Here is a 19,384-nt window from a genome sequence, read left to right on the forward strand (position 1 = left end):
ACCGTTGCATGGGCGCTGATCAAGGCTTTGTTCAAAAGAATCGTTATAGGACGGCTGGTTCAGGTCATGATGTGGAGCATCTCTATAGCTGCCAAAGTCCGCTGCGTTTACTGAGTGCTGCCAATGAGTCAAGGGGGTTGCACACATGGCGTCTCGGAAAGCGCAGGAGCTGTAACGTGGGGCCACATACCGTGCTTGTTCTTCGTGTCGAAGGAGTTCCTCACGGACAATCTGCCGAATGGTGGATGATAAGTCTATTTGAGGATTCGTGTCCACACTGGCTACAGTCGTCACATTAGCTAGCCGTCCAAATTTCGGGGCAATGCGACGAGTCTTCAGTGTTTCGAAGGTACGGCAGTGCCGTATCACATCTGATACGGTTTCCAAGTTATGTTTCCCAATGAGTAAGTTGTACACATCTTCCGCGATTCCCTTCAAAAGGTGTCCCACCTTATCTTCTTCTGACATTCGGGGGTTTACGGTCTTACACAGTTTTAGAATTTCCTCGACGAATGTGGTGCAAGTCTCTCCAGGGACCTGAGCCCTCTGAGCTAACGTTGATTCCGCTCGTTTCTTCTTGGCATCCAAATCGCCAAAACACTTCTTAATCTCGTCAACGAAACAGGCCCAGGTAGTTAGCGCGTCCGCATGGTTGTCATACCACACCATCGCTGTGCCACTCAAAAAGAAAACAACGTTCCTCAGTTGCGATACGGCGTTCCAATAATTGTACTGGCTTACCCTTTCATAATGGGTGAGCCACTCATCGACATCTTCTCCTGCCTTTGCGGAGAACGTGCGTGGCTCTCGGTAGTGTTGAATCGGAGCTGGTCCTGCCGATGCAGTACTGGGAGCATCTTCCTCTCTAGGCATGATGGTGGCCGATGGCAAAAGTCCGGCAAGGCGGCGGCTTCTCCGAAGGTCTTGTACGGACGATTCCGTTGTCGGTTGTGGGAGGTACCCAGCACAGCTCCACCAAATGTTACACCGAGAAGCGTTTATTTAAATCTGCAGGGCAGATAAATCGGAACGGTTGGCGTGTTGCAAGCCCGGCACAAAAACAACCAGCCGAACGTCGTCTTCCTTCTCCACCAACAGTCCCCGTGGTCATTCGCGCTGTTTCTGCCCTCTGTTATGAGAGCTCGTGACAGTATTATACACAAACCATATCCCTGGAAACACGGATATAGCCGACAATAGTGTTAGCAACCATTACTAATCATCATAATTTAACCCGCCGGGCTAGCCCTGTGTCTATGGCATTTCACTGCTGAGCTACACTTTAGGGTTTGATCCCGGCAGTGGGGGTCGCTGTTCAACGGAGGTAAAGTTAACATCAAACCTTGTGCACTTGAATTCATGTGCATGTTAACGAACCCCAGGGGGTCAAATTTATTATGGAGTCCTCCACAACTGCGGCCCTCATAATGCGATTGCAGTTTCGGCGCAAAAATCCCAGGAAGTAATTATCTTAATTTTCGTCCAGCCTCTATGCCTGGGCAGCCATATGTGTTCACCGTTCGTCCAATAGATAAATATGCGCAGTGCCACTAGCACATTTAATTTTTTTTCTTATGGGAATATGTGCAAGTCCAGAAGGTTGTTGACTAAGACAGCAGTGAATTTCAATTTTTCAAGCTGCCTTGTCACAGGCTTGCGGATCCATAGCCTTGCCACCCATTCTTTTTTTTTCCCTGAGGATTTGGTGGAAGCAATGGAGACTTATCTTGTTGCAGACAAGTTGTGTCATGTGCTGGGGCACACAGCGCAGGTGCCTAATTTTGTAGTTCTTGACCATGGTGCATGCGAGAGAGATATGCAAAAGTGGACGTTAAAGGAGGTATTGGTGCAGCCCAGGCTGGCCACTTCAGAAAACACAGGGGATTCCGCATTGTCGTCTGCTGACGTTGCACCTTGTAACTAGGATTTCCTCAAGGATGAGGAAGCTATCTCGGTTGCGGTCTAAAATTTACCTACTTTTGATAGAGGCTGGATATGAAGTGCTTTACCAATGGAGCATGGTTGGCACTCACCCACTGGCACCAACTACTACTTGTGTTGTTTATGTCTGAAATGCCTTTTGTTCATGTTAGCCTTGTGCCTTTGCAGGTGTCAGTGAAGAACACCAGGCAAGACAGGAGTGAGCAGCACAAGTTCATAACAGATTTTTATGCCGACAACAAGGCTATCATCGCCAAGCCAGCGCGCCATGAGGCCCTGTGGGGCTTCATGGCGCGCTGGAGAAGCTTGCCGCGGACCCAGCTTGCCTGATGAACCAAGGTAGGTGGCTCCTTCTTGAGGGCAGGGAGAGATGGATTGTGCAGGCTGAGCTCATTAAGGTGTGTGCCTGCTGCTGGGGGTATTGGGTATCGTTTACGAGGTACACATTGAACTGCTCATTTATTGGATGAACAGAAATATATATACGAGACTAATAGGCTGACAGCAAGGAAGGTAGGCAATGTCATTAAAGCAACTAAGGCATTGAATTTATTAGGAATCAAAGAAAACTTTTACAATCTAAATACTTCATTTTAAAGTGCAATTATTGCCCTATTTTTGTGCATATGAGACACACTAAAAATTCAAATAATTTGGCATGACAGTAAAGTCGGGGTGCTGGTTATATGCAAATTTCGCCTTAAAAGTGTTGCCTCACACCTCAAGGCAAAATTCTCTGCCATTTAATGTTTTGTTATCTCCTCAATATAAAAAATAAGGTACCCCACCCTCTCCCTACCCCTGCATGTGTAAGCTTGCTTCTCCCCTCTTTCATCGTTGCCCATTCTCCTCCCCTTTAACAGTTGCCATATTGCGTTTAGTAGATAGGGAATACTGATCGCAGCTCCCCAAACTTGAACTCTGATCACGATAAGCTGCGCTCAGTGCCTAGCCTAGCACAGCTATATTCACAAGACGGAGAAGATCGCCATTTGGATAGCATATCGCATTATAATCAGTCACCCGTTGTCGTGGTGCTTCCTCAGTGCGCGCGAAGTGCTTCGAGATACGGCGGATAGCGAAATCACGGTTGGGATTTGCGGCTGAGACGTGTTTGCTCCGTCATCGTTGCCTATTCGAGGGCTTTTCCAACTGCGTTGTGAAATGATGTGATTCACCTCACATGACACGTGGCTCATTCTTCAGTGATCACTGACATACGCGGGCAGAAACTTGGAGGTTAACAAAGAAGCTTGTGAACAAGTCAAGGACCGGACAAAGAGCGATGGAACGAAAAATGTTAGGCCTAACATTAAAGACGGGAAGAGAGTGGTGTGGTTCAACAAAGCTCTTGAAGATAAAGAGCACCGGCTACATTCATGGCTGGGCTATTTGTTGGCGACCAGCTCAGTGGCTAAAAAATAATGGGGATGGGGTAGTCAGTTGCGCCTCAGATGAAGACTCGCGCCGCGGCCGCGCTGTGAGGGAAGTCGCGAGGCCTTCGCCGCTACAAGCGCTAATCAGTGCGTCAAAGGCTCACTGCTGATTTTCTGTTTCACGCCGCACACATTTAAGGTGCAACTGCAACACTGGTGTCTGTAGTCTTCATCACGCCAGCATCGCGAGACACCCAATAGCTACCAGGCCACTTTTTCTACTGCACACCAGAAGTTGCCTCGTGCGCTGTGTCACGCCAGCGTGTTGCCCCCAGGTATTTTCATACTGTCCGAGCAGCTTCGGACGGGCTATTCTTGCTATTGCTTTCAATGCTGCACCCTCCAGGCGCAACAGCACAATTTTTCCAAAGTGCGTGTGGATACCCTCTGTCACAGTGCTGAGTTATGTAACGTTTTAGACGTTGTAGATTCTTTGGCCTGCATTACATTCCTCATAAGGAGCATCCCAAAAGGAAAGCTGGCAATAATACATATGTAGCATAAATTGTTATATAGACTAAAGTAAAGCCTGGAACTTGGTAAAGAAAAAAAAAAGGTCACGAAACTCGTCCTCTATACATAAGGAGACACTCTTGACGACGAAACTGATTCTCTAGGGGCACATTTTGAGTACATTTCTAGTTCATCCCATTACTCAGATACATTCCTGAGATACCAGCAACAAGCGGAGCGACTGCCTCTGCATCTAAAAGGAAATAGAAATGAAGCTTACAACCATCCATTTAACTTGGCAGAATTTGAGCTCCACTAAATTGTGTTTATAAATCGGCCACTAGAAAAGATAGAATAGTCTACGAGATGATCGAACACTTACACTCCAAAGCGCATAAAATACTCCTACAGGGTGCGCACAGGTCCTTGAAACCCATGAGTACCCTTGAATTTCGAAAGTCTGTTTTCAAGGCCCTTAAAAATAAACCTTTCAAAAAGGGCCTTGAAAATCCTGATAGGGGCTTGAAAGTCCTTGAAAACCCTTGAATTTCTGACCAGTTCTTGAAAAATCTTAAAATTTCTGGACTAGTAAATTTTAATTTATATTTGTCAATGTGAAGACGGGTTTTGTCTGTGAACTTTTGTTTGTGTTCAAGTTCTGAACTGCAGCGAACAAAAAGTATAGGTTTTGATACCTATTTAGTCCATTCTTGTGAGGTCGCACCGTGCAATGTGCGATCACTGGTCGCGCCGTGCGATCACTCAACGAGCCTAACAGAGCCACGCGGTCACATTTTACCGTAGTCGTGCCTCCGTGCTGTCAACGCTTTTTGGAATAATCGTGTCTTCTACCAAGTGATGTGCTGACAAACAATGCCCGGAAAAAGCAAGTTTTAGACTATGTGGCTCCACCATGATGACTACAAGCAGTGGATTGCACACGACACATCGAGTCCACATCGGGCTAAGTGCAAGCTTTGCGGCAAAACCTTTGATGTGACTGCCATGGGTGAATCAGTTTTGAAAAGTCACATGAAAAGTGGTAAGCATATTGGTGCAATGAATATAGTTCAAGGGAGCACGTTGAAACGCTACCTGTCTACTGTCGCGACAGCGTTTCACTACCGAGTATTTGTTGCAGTCACCAAGCCTAAACGATGCTTGTAAAACGCACGAGCTTGTTGACGCCGAAATTCTTTGTACTCTGAAAGACGTCACATTGTGCATCTCATACCGGACGTCATCCTAAGCAGGGGAGTTATTACAGCGCATGTTCCCGGACAGTGAAGTGGCAAAGGTGTTTGAAGTACATTGAAGCTGCTAGAAAAAAACTTGGGAACCTGTTGAAATGTGCCTCATTGAACAAGTTGTGGGAGTACGCAGTTGTGATATCTTGCTGCCAGCGAAGTCAAATTTTGCGTTACGTGTAGCAATGGCACTGAAGCCTTTTCTGATAGAGTACCAGACAAAGCAATGGCTTTTTCCTTGCTAGGGATTTAGAAACTGTAGGAAGCTGTTCACGAAGTTTTTGAAGTGTTCTATCCTTTCTGCCAAATGAATTGTGAGCCTGCTAAAGGTCAATTGATAATCCTGACAACCATGTTCCACTTGAGAAGGTGGACATCGGCTACGAAGCAGAGCAAATTAAGAATTCTCGAGTAAGCACAAAGGATGGGTTTCAGTTCCGGATGGAATGTAAACGGTTTTTAATGCTACCAACAAAATTCTAGAGAGAAGCCCCTTGAAGTTTGTATTTGTTAGGGGCCTTTCTTCACTGGACCGACGACAAATGTGTTCCAAGAAAGACGAGTTACAAGCAAGATGAATGCGTTGCAGGTTTCAGGAAAGTGTTAGATACCCTCATCACTGCAGGTAGAATGGCCGATCACCTTCGAGACCTAGTGTTGGCTGAGTACACGGAGCTCTTGAACGAGGAGAAGCATAAACTTAAGCGATTTGACAAGATTGCTGATAGTCTGGATGACTTCTACGCCGATCTCCTCAAATTGAATTCAAGCTACTCGGAGTTGTGGCACATTGTGAAGCTTCTGCTTGTCTTGAGTCATGGCCAGGCAACAGTTGAACGTGGGTTCAGTGTGAACCGACAGGTGTGTGTAGAAAATCTGAAGGACCTTTCATATGCTTCACAACGGGTTTTGTGTGATGCGGTTCAGAAGGTAGGCGGTATTCTACCAATTCCAGTCACCAGGGAGCTGCTGATTGCTGTGTCGACCGCTAGGCAAAAGAATGGAGGATACTTGGAAGCGCAGAAAAAGCAGGACCTTGAAGCTTCAAAGCACAGAAAAAAGCATTGCATAGAGGAAGAGCTTGATGCAAAGAAAAGAAAGAAGAAAAAGCTGGAATCGACAATTGATGATCTGATGGCTTCTGCAGATGCCTATGCTGAAAAAGCAGAGGCAGAAAATGATTGTCACACATTGTCAAGTCAAATAGCCTGAGAAAGACCGCGGAGCTAAAACTGGTGAGCTACTCTTCATCAAGCTCCAAATTCAGCAAAAGCTACTGGAGCTCCTCTGAAGTGGGGGACTATGAGGAGCTGCTTCCTAAGAATCTTTTGTAATTTGTGCACTAGAAGCAATTTTGGACAATGGAACTATTTTCTATTCTGTGTGATACAAAAGAATTTGCATTCCGATATTTGGTAAAGCTATCTTTATTATTTGTTGTGTGCAATACAAGCAAATTTGCTTTGTGATATGTTTTGTATTTGTGCAATTAATGCGCGAGACCTTTCATGAGCATTGTTTGAATATCTTCAGCGTGGAAGAAAAAAGAAATGAACCTTTTAAAAAGGACCTTGAAAATCCTCTGATAGGGCTTGAAAGTCCTTGAAAACCCTTGAATTTTTTTCTTCAAAAACCTGTATGAACCCTGTCCTATCACTTTTTAACTCAATATTCTCTGCCAGCTATATTTGATCTGCCTGGAAGGAAGTAGTCATAATACTTATTCTCAAAGAGTGCAAGGACCCCTCTTCGGCTTGCAGCTATTGGACTCTAGCCCTGACAAGCTGCCTATGCGAACTCTTTGAGAACATGGTAAACCGATGCCTGATCCATTATCTTGAAATCAACAAAACACTAGACCCCCTGCACTGCGGTTTTAGGGAGGGTAGATTCACAACAGATCACCTTGTCCGCATTGAGGCGAATATTCGCGATTCCTTTGTGCACAAAGTTTTTATTATCGGCATGTTTAGATACGGAGAAGGCACATGGCACAACCTGACATTTTTAAATTCTCCGTGATCTGGCTGGAATGGGATTCTGAGGCAACCTCTTGAGCTATAGTATATAACTCTTTAAATGAAAAATCAGACATCAACCAGATCGTAGCAATTGCTACAAGGCAATTTACTTGAAGCAATTGTATACTAGTATATCTCTGCTGCACCTAGTGCTTTGAAGATTCTAAAACCCGTTCACCACTTGAGTATGTGCCTTGCTACAGGTGCTTTCAGGACTAGTCCCATAGAAAGCCTGTATGTGGACTCTAATGAATGGACTCGACATCTCCAAAGGACGTATATAAATGTTACAGTGAAGCTGTTAGCCCCTAGTTGGCTGGGATTTTTCGTAGCATGCTCACCTACAAAACAAACGGCAGCTGGAAGGCTTTGTGTTTGTGTTTTCTCGTATATTCTAATTACAATACAATGCTATCTTGTCTACAAGTTTTGTGTAAATTGTACTTTACGGATTTTGTGATTTATTATACATTGAGAAATTCAATTAGTTCAATAACGCACTTGCCCTAGACAGAGGGGCTACAAGAATGAGGATGTATGCTTTGCTAACAGTACTGCCACCTAGCGGCCGTGGCCTCTCGGACAGACCTCAAATGGCAGCTGGAAAAGGGCTTTGTCTTTCAGTTTCCGCGTAAAAGATTTGTTTTCTTCTATATTCGAATAACAATCCAAAGCTATCATTTGTGCAGCTTGTGTGTAAGTCGTACTTTACGCATTTTCTGACAGAATTGACAATAGTTCAATTAGAAACTATCATCCTTGTCTTGTCTTTGTATGCCCTCTACACAGAGGATGTAAAAGGACGTGTACTTTCTGTCCATAAATAGAATTTAGCAGAGTGGTTTATTGTTGGCTGGCTGGAAGGTAAATTTTATAGGGCCGGCACTGACCTACAATAAGTGAAGCACAGCAGTGTCTGTACTATTGCCCATCACAGTGTCTTAGTGCTTTGGCGTTGCACTGCTCAGCAAGTGGTTGCAAATATGATTTGACGGCAATCATATTCCGATGGGGAGAGAATACAAAATTGCTTGTGTACCGTGCTCTGCTTGCATGTTAAAGGGCCCCACGAGTGGTCACTTATTCGGAGGCCTCCGCTACAGTTTCCCTCATAATCCACTGTGAATTTGCAGAAGGTTAAAGCTCACAAGCTTTAGTGCGAAGCATTCTTGGCGAATGTACATATGTGACATATTCATGGGCCAATCCCATACGCAGTGCAGTCTAACACACCGTTTTATTCATACAGTTGCAGAGGGCTACATTTAGAGCATGCAGCTATTATCAAATGCCCAGAACCGGTCAATATGACGTTCAGACTCGGCAGAGAAATCGCACGTAGCTTGACAAATCCGTGCTCTGATTCTACCTAGGTTCTTCCACAAGTACTCATCGAAGTTGGCAATGATGCACATTGGGCTTTCTCCGCCCTAACCGGTGAAGCCACCAGTGAAGAAACCACAAGCGATGTTATGGACAATTTACGCTCAATCCGCACAGCCTTCCGCACACTTGTGGAAGTGTGGAAAACTGCACATCCACATATTTGAACACATTTTGGTGTACACTGCTCGTGCGGACCGAAATTTGTGCACCTGTGTGCATGGCCTTCCGCACGTGTTCGGAAGGCCATGCGGATTGAGTGCAAGTCGGCCCTTACCAGCCAGGACACGGTCGAAACCACAATCAAGTGGTGTACATTTGTGTAATTGTACCTACAGTTTACTTCTGTTATTTTGACCCTTACGAGACCGGCGAAATTGAGCGAATTTTCCCACGGGTCGATGCAGAGAATAATGTCAAAACACACATCTGTTTGATTTGGCACTATTTGCCAGATTCTAACACGCCCCTGAATCGAAGGCGGCACCTGCTTTCTATGTGTCAAAAGTAGAAATATAACATAGAAGTAACATTACGGCACCTAAAGAAAGTATAAATATAATGCGCACCCATTATGTAAGCAAGAAAAATGGAAAAGGGTGTGATATATTTTGCACACTGGCAGGCGGTTACCTAGGTCAGCTACCCATCGTGGTTGCTCAGTGGCTATGGTGTTGGGCTGCTGAGCACAAGGTCACGGGATCGAATCCCGGCCACGGCGGCCGCATTACGATGGGGGCAAAATACGAAAACACCCGTGTACTTAGATTTAGGTGCACGTTAAAGAACCCCAGATGGTCCAAATTTCCGGAGTCCCCCACTACGGCGTGCCTCATAATCAGGTCGTGGTTTTATCACTTAAAACCCCATAATAATTAAAAAAGTCGGCTTTGCCTCAGTACAGCTATTATGTGGCAAAGCATACAAACGCGCAAAAAGTGATCGACCGAAAAATGTTAGGGCTAATGTTAAGAGACAGGAATAGAACGGTGTGGATCAGAGAGAAAACGGCGATAGCCGATATTGTAGTGAACATTAAGAGAAAAAAAAATGTCAGTTTCGCCCTAAGGGCAAAGCAATGAATGCGATCATGTGCCGGCCATGTGCCGGCAATCATGTGCCGGCCAATCGCTATATTGGACAATAATAATTAGGCAGCCGGCCTCTGACAAAAAATGTCACAGTTTCGCCCTAAGGGCGAAGCAATGAATGCGATAGCAACACAGCAATGTCATACGAAGTAAGGTGAGCGGCTTTGGTAGCAATATGAATTGTAGTAAACATGAGCTGATTAAGTAAGCAGGTGTGCTGCGGCGTAAGTAGACCGACATGAAGAGAGACTCGATGACCACGAGAAGGCGCGTGTGAAGCGGTGGTGTTGATGAGAAGCGCTTCCCGTGGGCAGCGCGTGCGAAGGGACACACCTGTAGCGCTGCACTGCCGATCCGGGCAGCATTGCATGTGTAGCGTGCGTTGGAAAATGTGGCCCGACTATTACTAACTGAATGAACAAGCGTGGTGTGAACGCACACAAACAAACACGAATAGATCACACTGAATGACTGCAGACGACTGTCAAAACGCTGGCAGCAAGCATACGCCGCAGCGGGCGAAGGTACGTGCGGTCTATCGCTTCAACGGAAACTGAGCGGCAAATCACGGCGCATAAAGGTCAGAGCCGTGTGGACATAAGAGACGGTGCGGACGAGCGACGAGCACGGTTGTTGGCAGAGTAGAAGTGCGCCTCCCCCCCCCCCCCCCCCCCCGCTCCCTCCGGCGCTGGCTTCCTGCTGCCTTGCTTGCGTGTGGGGGATGAGTGCGTTCGCTCTCCGTGATAGCGCGTGTCCCCGCACGCTTCCGCTCGAGCATACGGCGCGCGGTGACGATTTTAACTATAGGGAAGCTCATGGCGACGCCGACGGCAGAAATCCGGTTGAAGTGTCCATATAATTCCTATCGCAATAAAAACTGAGCTAGGCAGGCCATGTAATGCCTAGGACAGATAACCAATGGACCAAATAGTTACACAGTGGGTGCCAAAGGAAGGGAAGCGCACTCGAGCAAAGCAGAAGATTTGGTGGGGTGATGAAATAAGGAAATGTGCAGGCGCAAGTTGGAATCGGCTAGCGCAAAATAGGAATAATTAGAGATTGCTGGGAGAGGCTTTTGTCCTGCAATGGACATCTAAATAGGCTGATGATGAATGACTAGTCTCACAATGATCACGCCCCAAACATTAATGCTTTTTCTGCATGGAGGGGAAAAAAAAGCTAGGAGGTAATGACGTCAAGCAGTCAGCCTTCGCTAGGCACTCTGCCTTCATTATGTTCCTGCTTTGCATGTTACCATATGGAAGCGTCATAGTAATGCCACTAGAACAAGTTTCATTCTCGGTAGCCCAAACAATTTTTTGCCAAAAACATTTTACCTCACTTAATGATCAGACTGTGAAGCATCAGTTTTCGTCAGTTTCTAGTAAGGCAATGATCTGCATCCTATACTGTCCTGCCATGCTGTATTCGAAACATTACAAATAGAAATTTTTAAAATATACAAATTAAGCACTCATGACAGGTGTCGTTATACAAAAGCCATCCAGGTTTAGTGCCATGCAGATACTCATTGCAGTGAAGCTGTTGAGGGGACTTCGATTACAATTTTCATGTGGCCACGTGACAGCATGCTCTACCAAATGTGAAATAGCAACACAACCTGCACCTGACTCCCAAATTTTTTCTTTGAAAGGTAAGGATCAATGATTATAAAATAAAAGGTGCATTGCATATGCCTCACTTAAATAGACAACCTTTTGTGCCTTTTTTTTTAAATTCAGTAAGTAAATTTTGCTTTTTGCTTCACATTTTACTGCTGTGCATTGGAGGCCAGCTAGGAGTTTGTTCAGTTGTCTGTGAAAGCTAACGGCGGGGTCCAGCAACGCAGCCTGTGTTTATTCCAGGATGTTGATTTGTTTGCGTGTAATATCTCGGTGAAAAAAATGGTAGGTACTGTGAAGAAGTTGGGGGTTTTGCCTGAAAGGTGAAGCACTGATCGAGATAGCAAAGAATTAACTACATGAAGTAAGGTTGTTGGTTTTTATCGGCCGTGTATATTGCAATAAACATCGCTTAATAATTAAAATTAGTAAGCATGGAGTTGGGTCGACACAGGCAAACATGAAAAAAATTTTGCTAAATGACCACAAACACTAGCTGTCACAATGCTGGCTTCAAGAGTGCAAACAGAGGGAAGTGAACGCTTCTGCTACCACTTCCTTCGGCATGGCCTGCAGTACCAGGCGTCCACAAAGATGGCACGCATGCAGCCACTAGCCAACTCTGCTTTCCTAGCCTTCACAACTGCCAGAGATTGCCTCCAAGACAAGCGGCGCACGGCTGGACTGGAGGTGCACGCTCACCTGCCCCTGGCCCTTGTGCACATTCGGTCATGGTACCACCAATGTGATCATGGAAACACAAAAATTCACCAAGAGTGTGCCTAAAATTGCCATTGCAATAAAAAGAGGAACCCACCAGCTTGCTTTCAGTCAGAAAATTTTGATGAATAGTATAGTCGGGGAAAGCCTGGAATATCCCCAAGGCCTCAATGTGGTATAATGCACTTTGGTCATTAACACTTCATATATAATCTTCTTCCAGCAATTCCTGGCCCATACAAGCAGGATGGAGCTCAGCGGCAGTGCTCTTGTTGAAACGATGAGGCCGCTCCGACTAGAAGCTGTGCTTCAAGCCATGGATTCCGATTTAAGCTTGACACTCAAGTGCCTCCCCCATGACACTCAAGTGCCTGAGGAGCAAGTGCCTCCCCCATGGACATTCCTATTATGCGTGTTTATAAAAATCAGTTTAATCTTTTCCCCCTTTTTTTAGTAAATAACACTGAATGAAACATGGACACGGCATGAACATTGCTGCCGAAAGTGAAGACAGCAGGATGTCTTATGTAACCATGCAACAGACATGTTTGTGTAAACAGTGCAGTCTTGTCTCCCCCATTTACAGATAGTATAAAGCACTGCTGGAAACAATAAATCTCTTTTTGATGCATAAACAGCGATTGCATGAGCACAATCAAGCATGTTGATTGTGCTAAAATCTGCACACTGTGGCCATCTTTTTTGTGGCAGTGTTCTCTTTATTTCAATACTGCCATTGTCATACAAAAGCGTGGCATGAATTTCCAGATTGTGAACCAAGTGCCGTTATATAACAGGAAAAAGAGCAGGGGTTGCACATAATTTATTTAAATTTTCATTTTTAAGGTTGATTGTGGTTCTCTTACCTAGGGCTGCACCATGAAATAATGTTGCAGTCTTGCATGGCATTTAATCAGAGGCTGTTTGAATAGAAAGGCCTGTACTGCCAGCACTGCCAGGTTAACAAATGTCACTTCAGAAGAAAAGCTATTACTGATGACAAGCTAAGCATCACACATCTTGCACACCGTAGAGTACACTGAGTGCATTGATGCAATACTGAACTTTTTCATGTGAACTATCTGTCACCAGAGGCTGCTGCTGTGTTAGGAGCCTTTTCTATAGCACGTGCCTTCAAGGGTCCTGTTGAGGCAGCATTGCCACTGGCACTGACACGTTTGTTACTCCTCGGTCATTCTCATATTTTTATTACGAGACTGCGGCTGCAATGATTTGCTAACGCCCGCACAACAGCTGTGTTTTGGATATTTTATGCGCACAACAGCAAATGTGTTTTATGCTTCAGCCATGTTACATCTACCCTTTTCAGTTTTTTGTTACTATGAAAACTCTGATCACTTGCTTAGCGCTTTTCTGGCAGACCTGGCCCTTGCGCCAAAAACCCCACACATCATATATGAACTACTGAAACATGGTTGCATTTAAAAAATGCAACCATGTTTCAGTTACAGGCTACAGCTACAGTAGAACATGATGGGTGGAAGCGTAAACTAAAGCCCCTCCATACTACTATTGCGTCAGTCAGCACAGATGTGAGTGAGCGCCTGATCGGTCTGCATGGTCCAGCTACCTGGCTGGCGCAGAGCTTAACCAGCCACACAAATGGAAGGACGCTTAAGCTTCGCCTTTAAAGGGTTGCTGAAACCTCTCTGGACAAATTTTGTAGATGCGTAGGGTACAGCTACAGTAGAACATTCGCACAATTTCTGTGAAGCGTCTCGTATTAAGAGACTTAAGGAGGATTACAAGTTACCCTCCTCCCTAGCTATGCTTTTTCTCCTCCGAGTGTTCGCCGAGTGATCAGGACTAAGCTCCACCTTCACTGGCTCTACGTCGTATGACGTCGTGTTATCTACTTCCGGTTTTCTTAGAGCCAGCGTAACTAAAGCCCCTCCATGGTCCAGCTACCTCCATACGCGTTTTCGCCGACCAGGTTAAGTACCACCAACCTACCCTCCTCCTCCATGCTCCTCCCTCGCTTAAAGCCCCTCCATAAGCGTTTTCGCCGACCAGGTCAAGTACCGCCAACCTACCCACCTCCTCCATGCTCCGTCCTCGCTCACCCTCTCAGTTTCCGGCGTCACATGAAAGGTTAGCGCTACTTAGCAAAAGCGTGGGTGGCGCGTGGATGAACGGGCTTTACCCTCGCTCACCCCTTCAGTTTCCGGCGTCAAGCGGAACTTACGCAGTCCCAGCTTCCGTTTTTAACCGAAGTGACGTCACTGCTGCGTAGAGGTGCGAGTGTGCAACAAGCGAAAATTCACGAACCGGAAATCCCGGAAGTAGAAAAACTAGAAACGGAAACCCCAGAAGCCGAAACTGCGGAAGCGGAACTGGTTTGAGCGACGAATCGGGGGAACAGTGGCGCACATGAAAGGTTAGCGCTACTTAGCAAAAGCGGCGGTGGCGCGTGGTTGGAGGGGCTTTAAGCGTAACCACAGTCGAGCTTGACATTTTGACTGATGGGTGGAAGCGTAAACTAAAGCCCCTCCATACTACTATTGCGTCAGTCAGCACAGATGTGAGTGAGCGCCTGATCGGTCTGCATGGTCCAGCTACCTGGTTGGCGCAGAGCTTAACCAGCCACACAAATGGCTAATATATTGCTGTAACCAAGTATAAAACATTTTAAACATCTAGAAAAACGTGTTCACGATTACGCTCCTTCCAAAAATTTACACCAGCAGCCAAGTCTAATACACTTGATTACTGCCATATTATTATTGCACTAGCAATTATATGGACACTTCTACCGGATTTCTGCCGTCGGCGTCCGGTCGCCGTGAGGCTCCATAGATTTCAAGGGCGATTCGTCGCCGCGCGCCGTATGCGCGAGCGAAAGCGCGCGGGGGACGCGCGCTATCACGGAAAGCGAACGCTCGGCGGAAAGCAAACGTGACCGTCGCGCGAAAGACCGTGGGGGTATGGGAGGGAGGCGGGGCGGCGCTGTGCTCCGGCACCAAAGGCGTATCTTGCCACTCAATCTCCCACGCGAAAGCAACAAAGAGGGGAGGGGCAGCTTCTCCTCTGCCAACAACTCTTTGCGCTTTGCCCGGGAATGCCGGTCGTCCGCACCGTCTCATCTCCACACGGCTCTGACCTTTGTATGCGCTGTGCGTTCGCCGCTCAGTTTCCGTTGAAGCCATAGACCGCGCGAACCTGCGCTTGCTGCCAGCGTTTTGACAGTCGTTGGCTGCGGTCATTCAGTGTGATCTATTCATGTTTGCTTGTGTGCGCTGACACCACGATTGTTAATTCAGTTAGTAAGCCAATGTGTCCAAGTTTATGCAGCCGATAAAACTACTATTCCTACTCCGAATAGCTCTCTACTAATTTGCTATCGCAATCGATGCTTCGCCTTTCGGGCGAAACTGTGACTTTTTCTGTGTTTGGTTGAGCTCTGTGCCACCAGGTGGCTGCACCATCCAGGCCGTTCTCAAGTCCCTATATAAGAAAAGTACCGCCATCTACTCTTTCCACCGCCGCCTCCTCTCCTAAAGCGCTGTCATCGTCCAATCGGAGATACAGGAGAGAAAGAAGCGGCATTTATCAAAGGATGGCGGTACTTTTCTTATATAGGGACTTTAGGCCGTTCACGTTTGCGCCTCCACCACGGTGTAAGATATATACTCTTTAGGTGAGGACACTCGCCAGACTCGATCGACCAGATAAAGTAGCAAAGGCGCGCGCCGATCGGCCCGGTGACGGCAGCGGATACCTATCGGCAGTACGACGCAACTCCAACACAGAAAGCTTTTTATTGGTTTAATCTCCCGTTGTTATAGCAACCGGCGGTTCGCGGGAAATCCGAAATGATTGAGTGACGCACGAAAGTAGGTCACCGGGGAGAGGGCATGCGCGCGTTCCTTGTCGGCGCACGCTCTCGCCTGAGTTTTAACTGAAGTTGCGTCGTTCCGCCGATAGGTATCCGCTGCCGTCGCCGCCCCGATAGACGCGCGCCCTTGCTACTTTATCTGGTCGATCGCGTCTAGCAAGCAAGCCGAGAAGTGTCCCCACCTAAAGAGTATATACCTTACACCGTGGCCTCCACTCATGCCTTGCCTTGCAGAGGTGCACGATGTTGCAGCGTGACATGTTGCCGATCGCTATGTTTCCAGCCCACAACGCGAGGGTGAACCATGGTGCTCGCGAAAAGACGAAAAGACAGACCGCGTAGCTCGCGTGAACACGGAACACGTTGTAACACCAGTAGACGACACTTGCTGTGTGCCGGAAGTGCTTTCAAGAGTGTAGCGATACACTGTACCCTTGTGCATTCTCTTTCTGGTACTTTCTTTTTATAGAAACAAATTAACTAAAATTTAACTATTACGAACAACATTTGTTCACCATGATGATGAAGAAGAAAAACGATAACTTTATTTATAGTCCAGCTAGTTATTCGGGGATTTGGGTGACTATACCCCTGCCTATATTTCGATGACATAGTAAAAGCAGCAGAATAATTCTATACTGATCTGTACAGTAGCCAAAACAGCCAAGCTACGTCCACTCGAAATAGTGATGAACCGGATACAGAAGCTCCTTCTATAACTAGCGATGAAGTTAGAAGGGCCTTGAAAGACATGACCAGGGGAAAAGCGCCTGGAGAAGATGGAATAACAGTAGATTTAATCAAAGCTGGAGGAGATATCATGCTTGAAAAGCTTGCAGCCCTTTATACGCAATGCCTCACAACTTCAAGTGTACCAGAGAGCTGGAAGAACGCCAACATTATACTTATCCATAAGAAGGGAGACGTTAAAGGAATTGAAGAATTACAGACCCATTAGCTTGCTTTCAGTATTGTATAAAATATTCACCAAGATAATTTCCAATAGAATCGGGACAACACTTGACTTCAGTCAACCAAGAGAACAGGCTGGCTTCAGGAAGGGATATTCTACGATGGACCATATCCATGCCATCAATCAGGTAATCGAGAAATCTGCGGAGTACAATCAACCTCTCTATATGGCTTTCATAGATTATGAAAAGGCATTCGATTCAGTAGAGATATCAGCAGTCATAGGGGCATTGCGTAATCAAGGAGTGGAGGAGGCATACGTGAATATCTTGGCAAATATCTACAAGGATTCCACAGCTACCTTGGTTCTCCACAAGAAAAGTAGAAAGATACCTATCAAGAAAGGGGTCAGGCAAGGAGACACAATCTCCCCAATGCTATTCACTGCATGCTTAGAAGAAGTATTCAAGCTCTTAGACTGGGAAGGATTAGGAGTGAGGATCGATGGCGAATATCTCAGCAACCTTCGGTTTGCAGATGACATTGTCCTATTGAGCAACAATGGAGAGGAATTACAACAAATGATTGAGGACCTTCATCGAGAAAGTGCAAGAATTGGGTTGAAGATGAATATGCAGAAGACAAAGATAATGTTCAATAGCCTGGCAAGGGAACAAGAATTCAGGATCGCCAGTCAGCCTCTAGAGTCTGTAAAGGAATATGTTTATCTAGGTCAATTACTCACAGGGGACCCTGATCATGAGAAAGAAATTTACAGAAGAATAAAATTGGGTTGGAGTGCATACGGCAGGCATTGCCAAATCCTGACTGGGAGCTTACCACTGTCGTTGAAAAGAAAAGTGTACAATCATTGCATTCTACCGGTGCTAACATACGGGGCAGAAACTTGGAGGTTAACAAAGAAGCTCGAGAACAAGTTAAGGACCGCACAAAGAGCAATGGAACGAAAAATCTTAGGAGTAACGTTAAGAGACAGGAAGAGAGCGGTGTGGATCAGAGAACAAACGGGGGTAGACGATATTCTAGTTGACATTAAGCGGAAGAAATGGAGCTGGGCAGGCCATGTAATGCGTAGGATGGATAACCGGTGGACCATTAGGGTTACAGAATGGATACCAAGAGAAGGGAAGCGCAGTCGAGGACGGCAGAAAGTCAGGTGGGATGATGAGGTTAGGAAATTCGCAGGCGCAAGTTGGAATACGCAAGCGCAAGACAGGGGTAATTGGAGATCGCAGGGAGAGGCCTTCGTCCTGCAGTGGACATAAATATAGGCTGATGATGATGATGACCCCTGCCTAGGTGTCGGCCACGAGCCCTTAAGCTCTGGCGGCTTCCTCGGCCCGCTGGACGGCCCAGAGTAGGTCTTCGCGGTCGCAGCTGAGCAGCGTAGTCTCCCAGCGCGTTCGGCTCGAGGCTGCATCCCCGTCTGGAACCTCCCCCCCCCCCCCCCCCTTGTTTGCACTCGCATAACGTGTTCCAGGGTTGCCCTGGCCTCACAAAACTTGTATTGGTTTGACGAAGAAAGCTCTGGATAACAGAGATTCAAGATCACCGGGTTTACAAACGTTCTTGTCTGCAGCTGTCGCCATGCGACCGCCTGTCTCTTGTTCAGTTTCTGGTGTGGTGGCGGAAATTTGCACCTCGCCAGTCTGTAGTGTTGCGTTATTTCTCTGTAACTCGTCAGGCGATCCTCCCACTCCCACCCGTCACCAGACATCGCGGCCGAGGTGGCGGTAGTGTGGTTGGCGGCTCGGTCCGTAAGCCCTCGAGCCGTCCCGTGCACCGCCTCGTTGCCGGCACCATGATGTTGGAAAAATTATCGATGACGCGCCCTGGTTAGCCAATCGGATAGCTAGCCCTACTCACGTGATATGGTCAAATCGCGTCAAATGGTCAGGGGCGGCTTAAAATTCATCCGAGTGGCGTGTTGCGATCGGTAGCGATGTGCCTTTTTAAAGCCTTGTAATAAATTACACGCTTTACGCAGAGCACTTAGATACATCAATTAATGATCAAAAGGACCTACCCTAACGACTCGGTACCTTTGTACAAAATCATCAAAATCGTTTCAGGGTCCCATTAAGAGTGGAACGCCATAGCGTTGTCGGGCCCCATTCGCATCGCATTTTATTCTTTCAGCGGAAGCGCTTCACTGCAACACGGAATGTGGGAAAGCCAGCTTACAAAAACCAAGCTTACACCGATCCCCTTAAAGTCAGCTTCACTTTTAAACAGAAATGCATTTCTGGGAAGACGTTTTTCCAAGGGCAGTATAAGTGGTCTTACATTAAAATGTTAAAGCCCTAGCACTTTTTTTAGTATTTTATAAATTGTTTGCTATTGCCCAGAAGCGCGCGCGTGTCCAAAACGCAGGCGAAGTCCCAATTTGACCTGAACTGAACTGAATTGAACTTGTGGCCGTACCCTTCGTAACGGGTGAGCAGTATTCAAACATATTCAGGCCAAAAAATTAGGGAAAAAAAGAAAAAAACGAAGGAAAAAAAGGGACAACGTTGTAAAAGAAAGAGGTACCACCACTAGGAGAGTCGTCTTTTCGTCACCATCACAAAAAAAAGAAAAAAAAGGGACAACGTTGTAAAAGAAAGAGGTTCACTAGCGACACACTAGGGTCCACCAATCGGAGAGTCGTCTTGTATCACCATCACCGCAGCCAGCAGCAC

General features: G+C 46.5%; 2 protein-coding genes across 4 annotated transcripts in view; one reads left to right on the top strand and one right to left on the bottom strand.

Annotated features, from left to right (window-relative positions):
- LOC119437637 (uncharacterized) overlaps nt 1-12,539 on the top strand; it is a 57,015-nt gene extending 44,476 nt beyond the window's left edge. The window contains exons 3-4 of one of the 3 annotated variants that reach the window (XR_005189464.2): nt 2,110-2,280; nt 12,138-12,539. Coding sequence is in view for 1 of the 3 variants with exons in the window: in XM_049660753.1 (XP_049516710.1) it covers nt 2,165-2,280; nt 12,138-12,198 (177 nt within the window). In the remaining 2 variants the exon portion in view is untranslated. Of the gene's footprint in view, nt 1-2,109; nt 2,281-12,137 lie in introns of those variants that run through there. The other 2 variants (XM_049660753.1, XR_007465219.1) reach the window with 2 other exon arrangements.
- Nucleotides 1-19,384, bottom strand: part of LOC119437635 (60S ribosomal protein L34-like) — a 262,305-nt gene that overhangs the window by 200,616 nt on the left and 42,305 nt on the right. The gene's annotated exons all lie outside the window — the stretch shown is intronic.

This window comes from Dermacentor silvarum, chromosome 1 (assembly GCF_013339745.2).
Source record: "Dermacentor silvarum isolate Dsil-2018 chromosome 1, BIME_Dsil_1.4, whole genome shotgun sequence".
In the NCBI taxonomy this organism is placed as follows: domain Eukaryota; kingdom Metazoa; phylum Arthropoda; class Arachnida; order Ixodida; family Ixodidae; genus Dermacentor; species Dermacentor silvarum.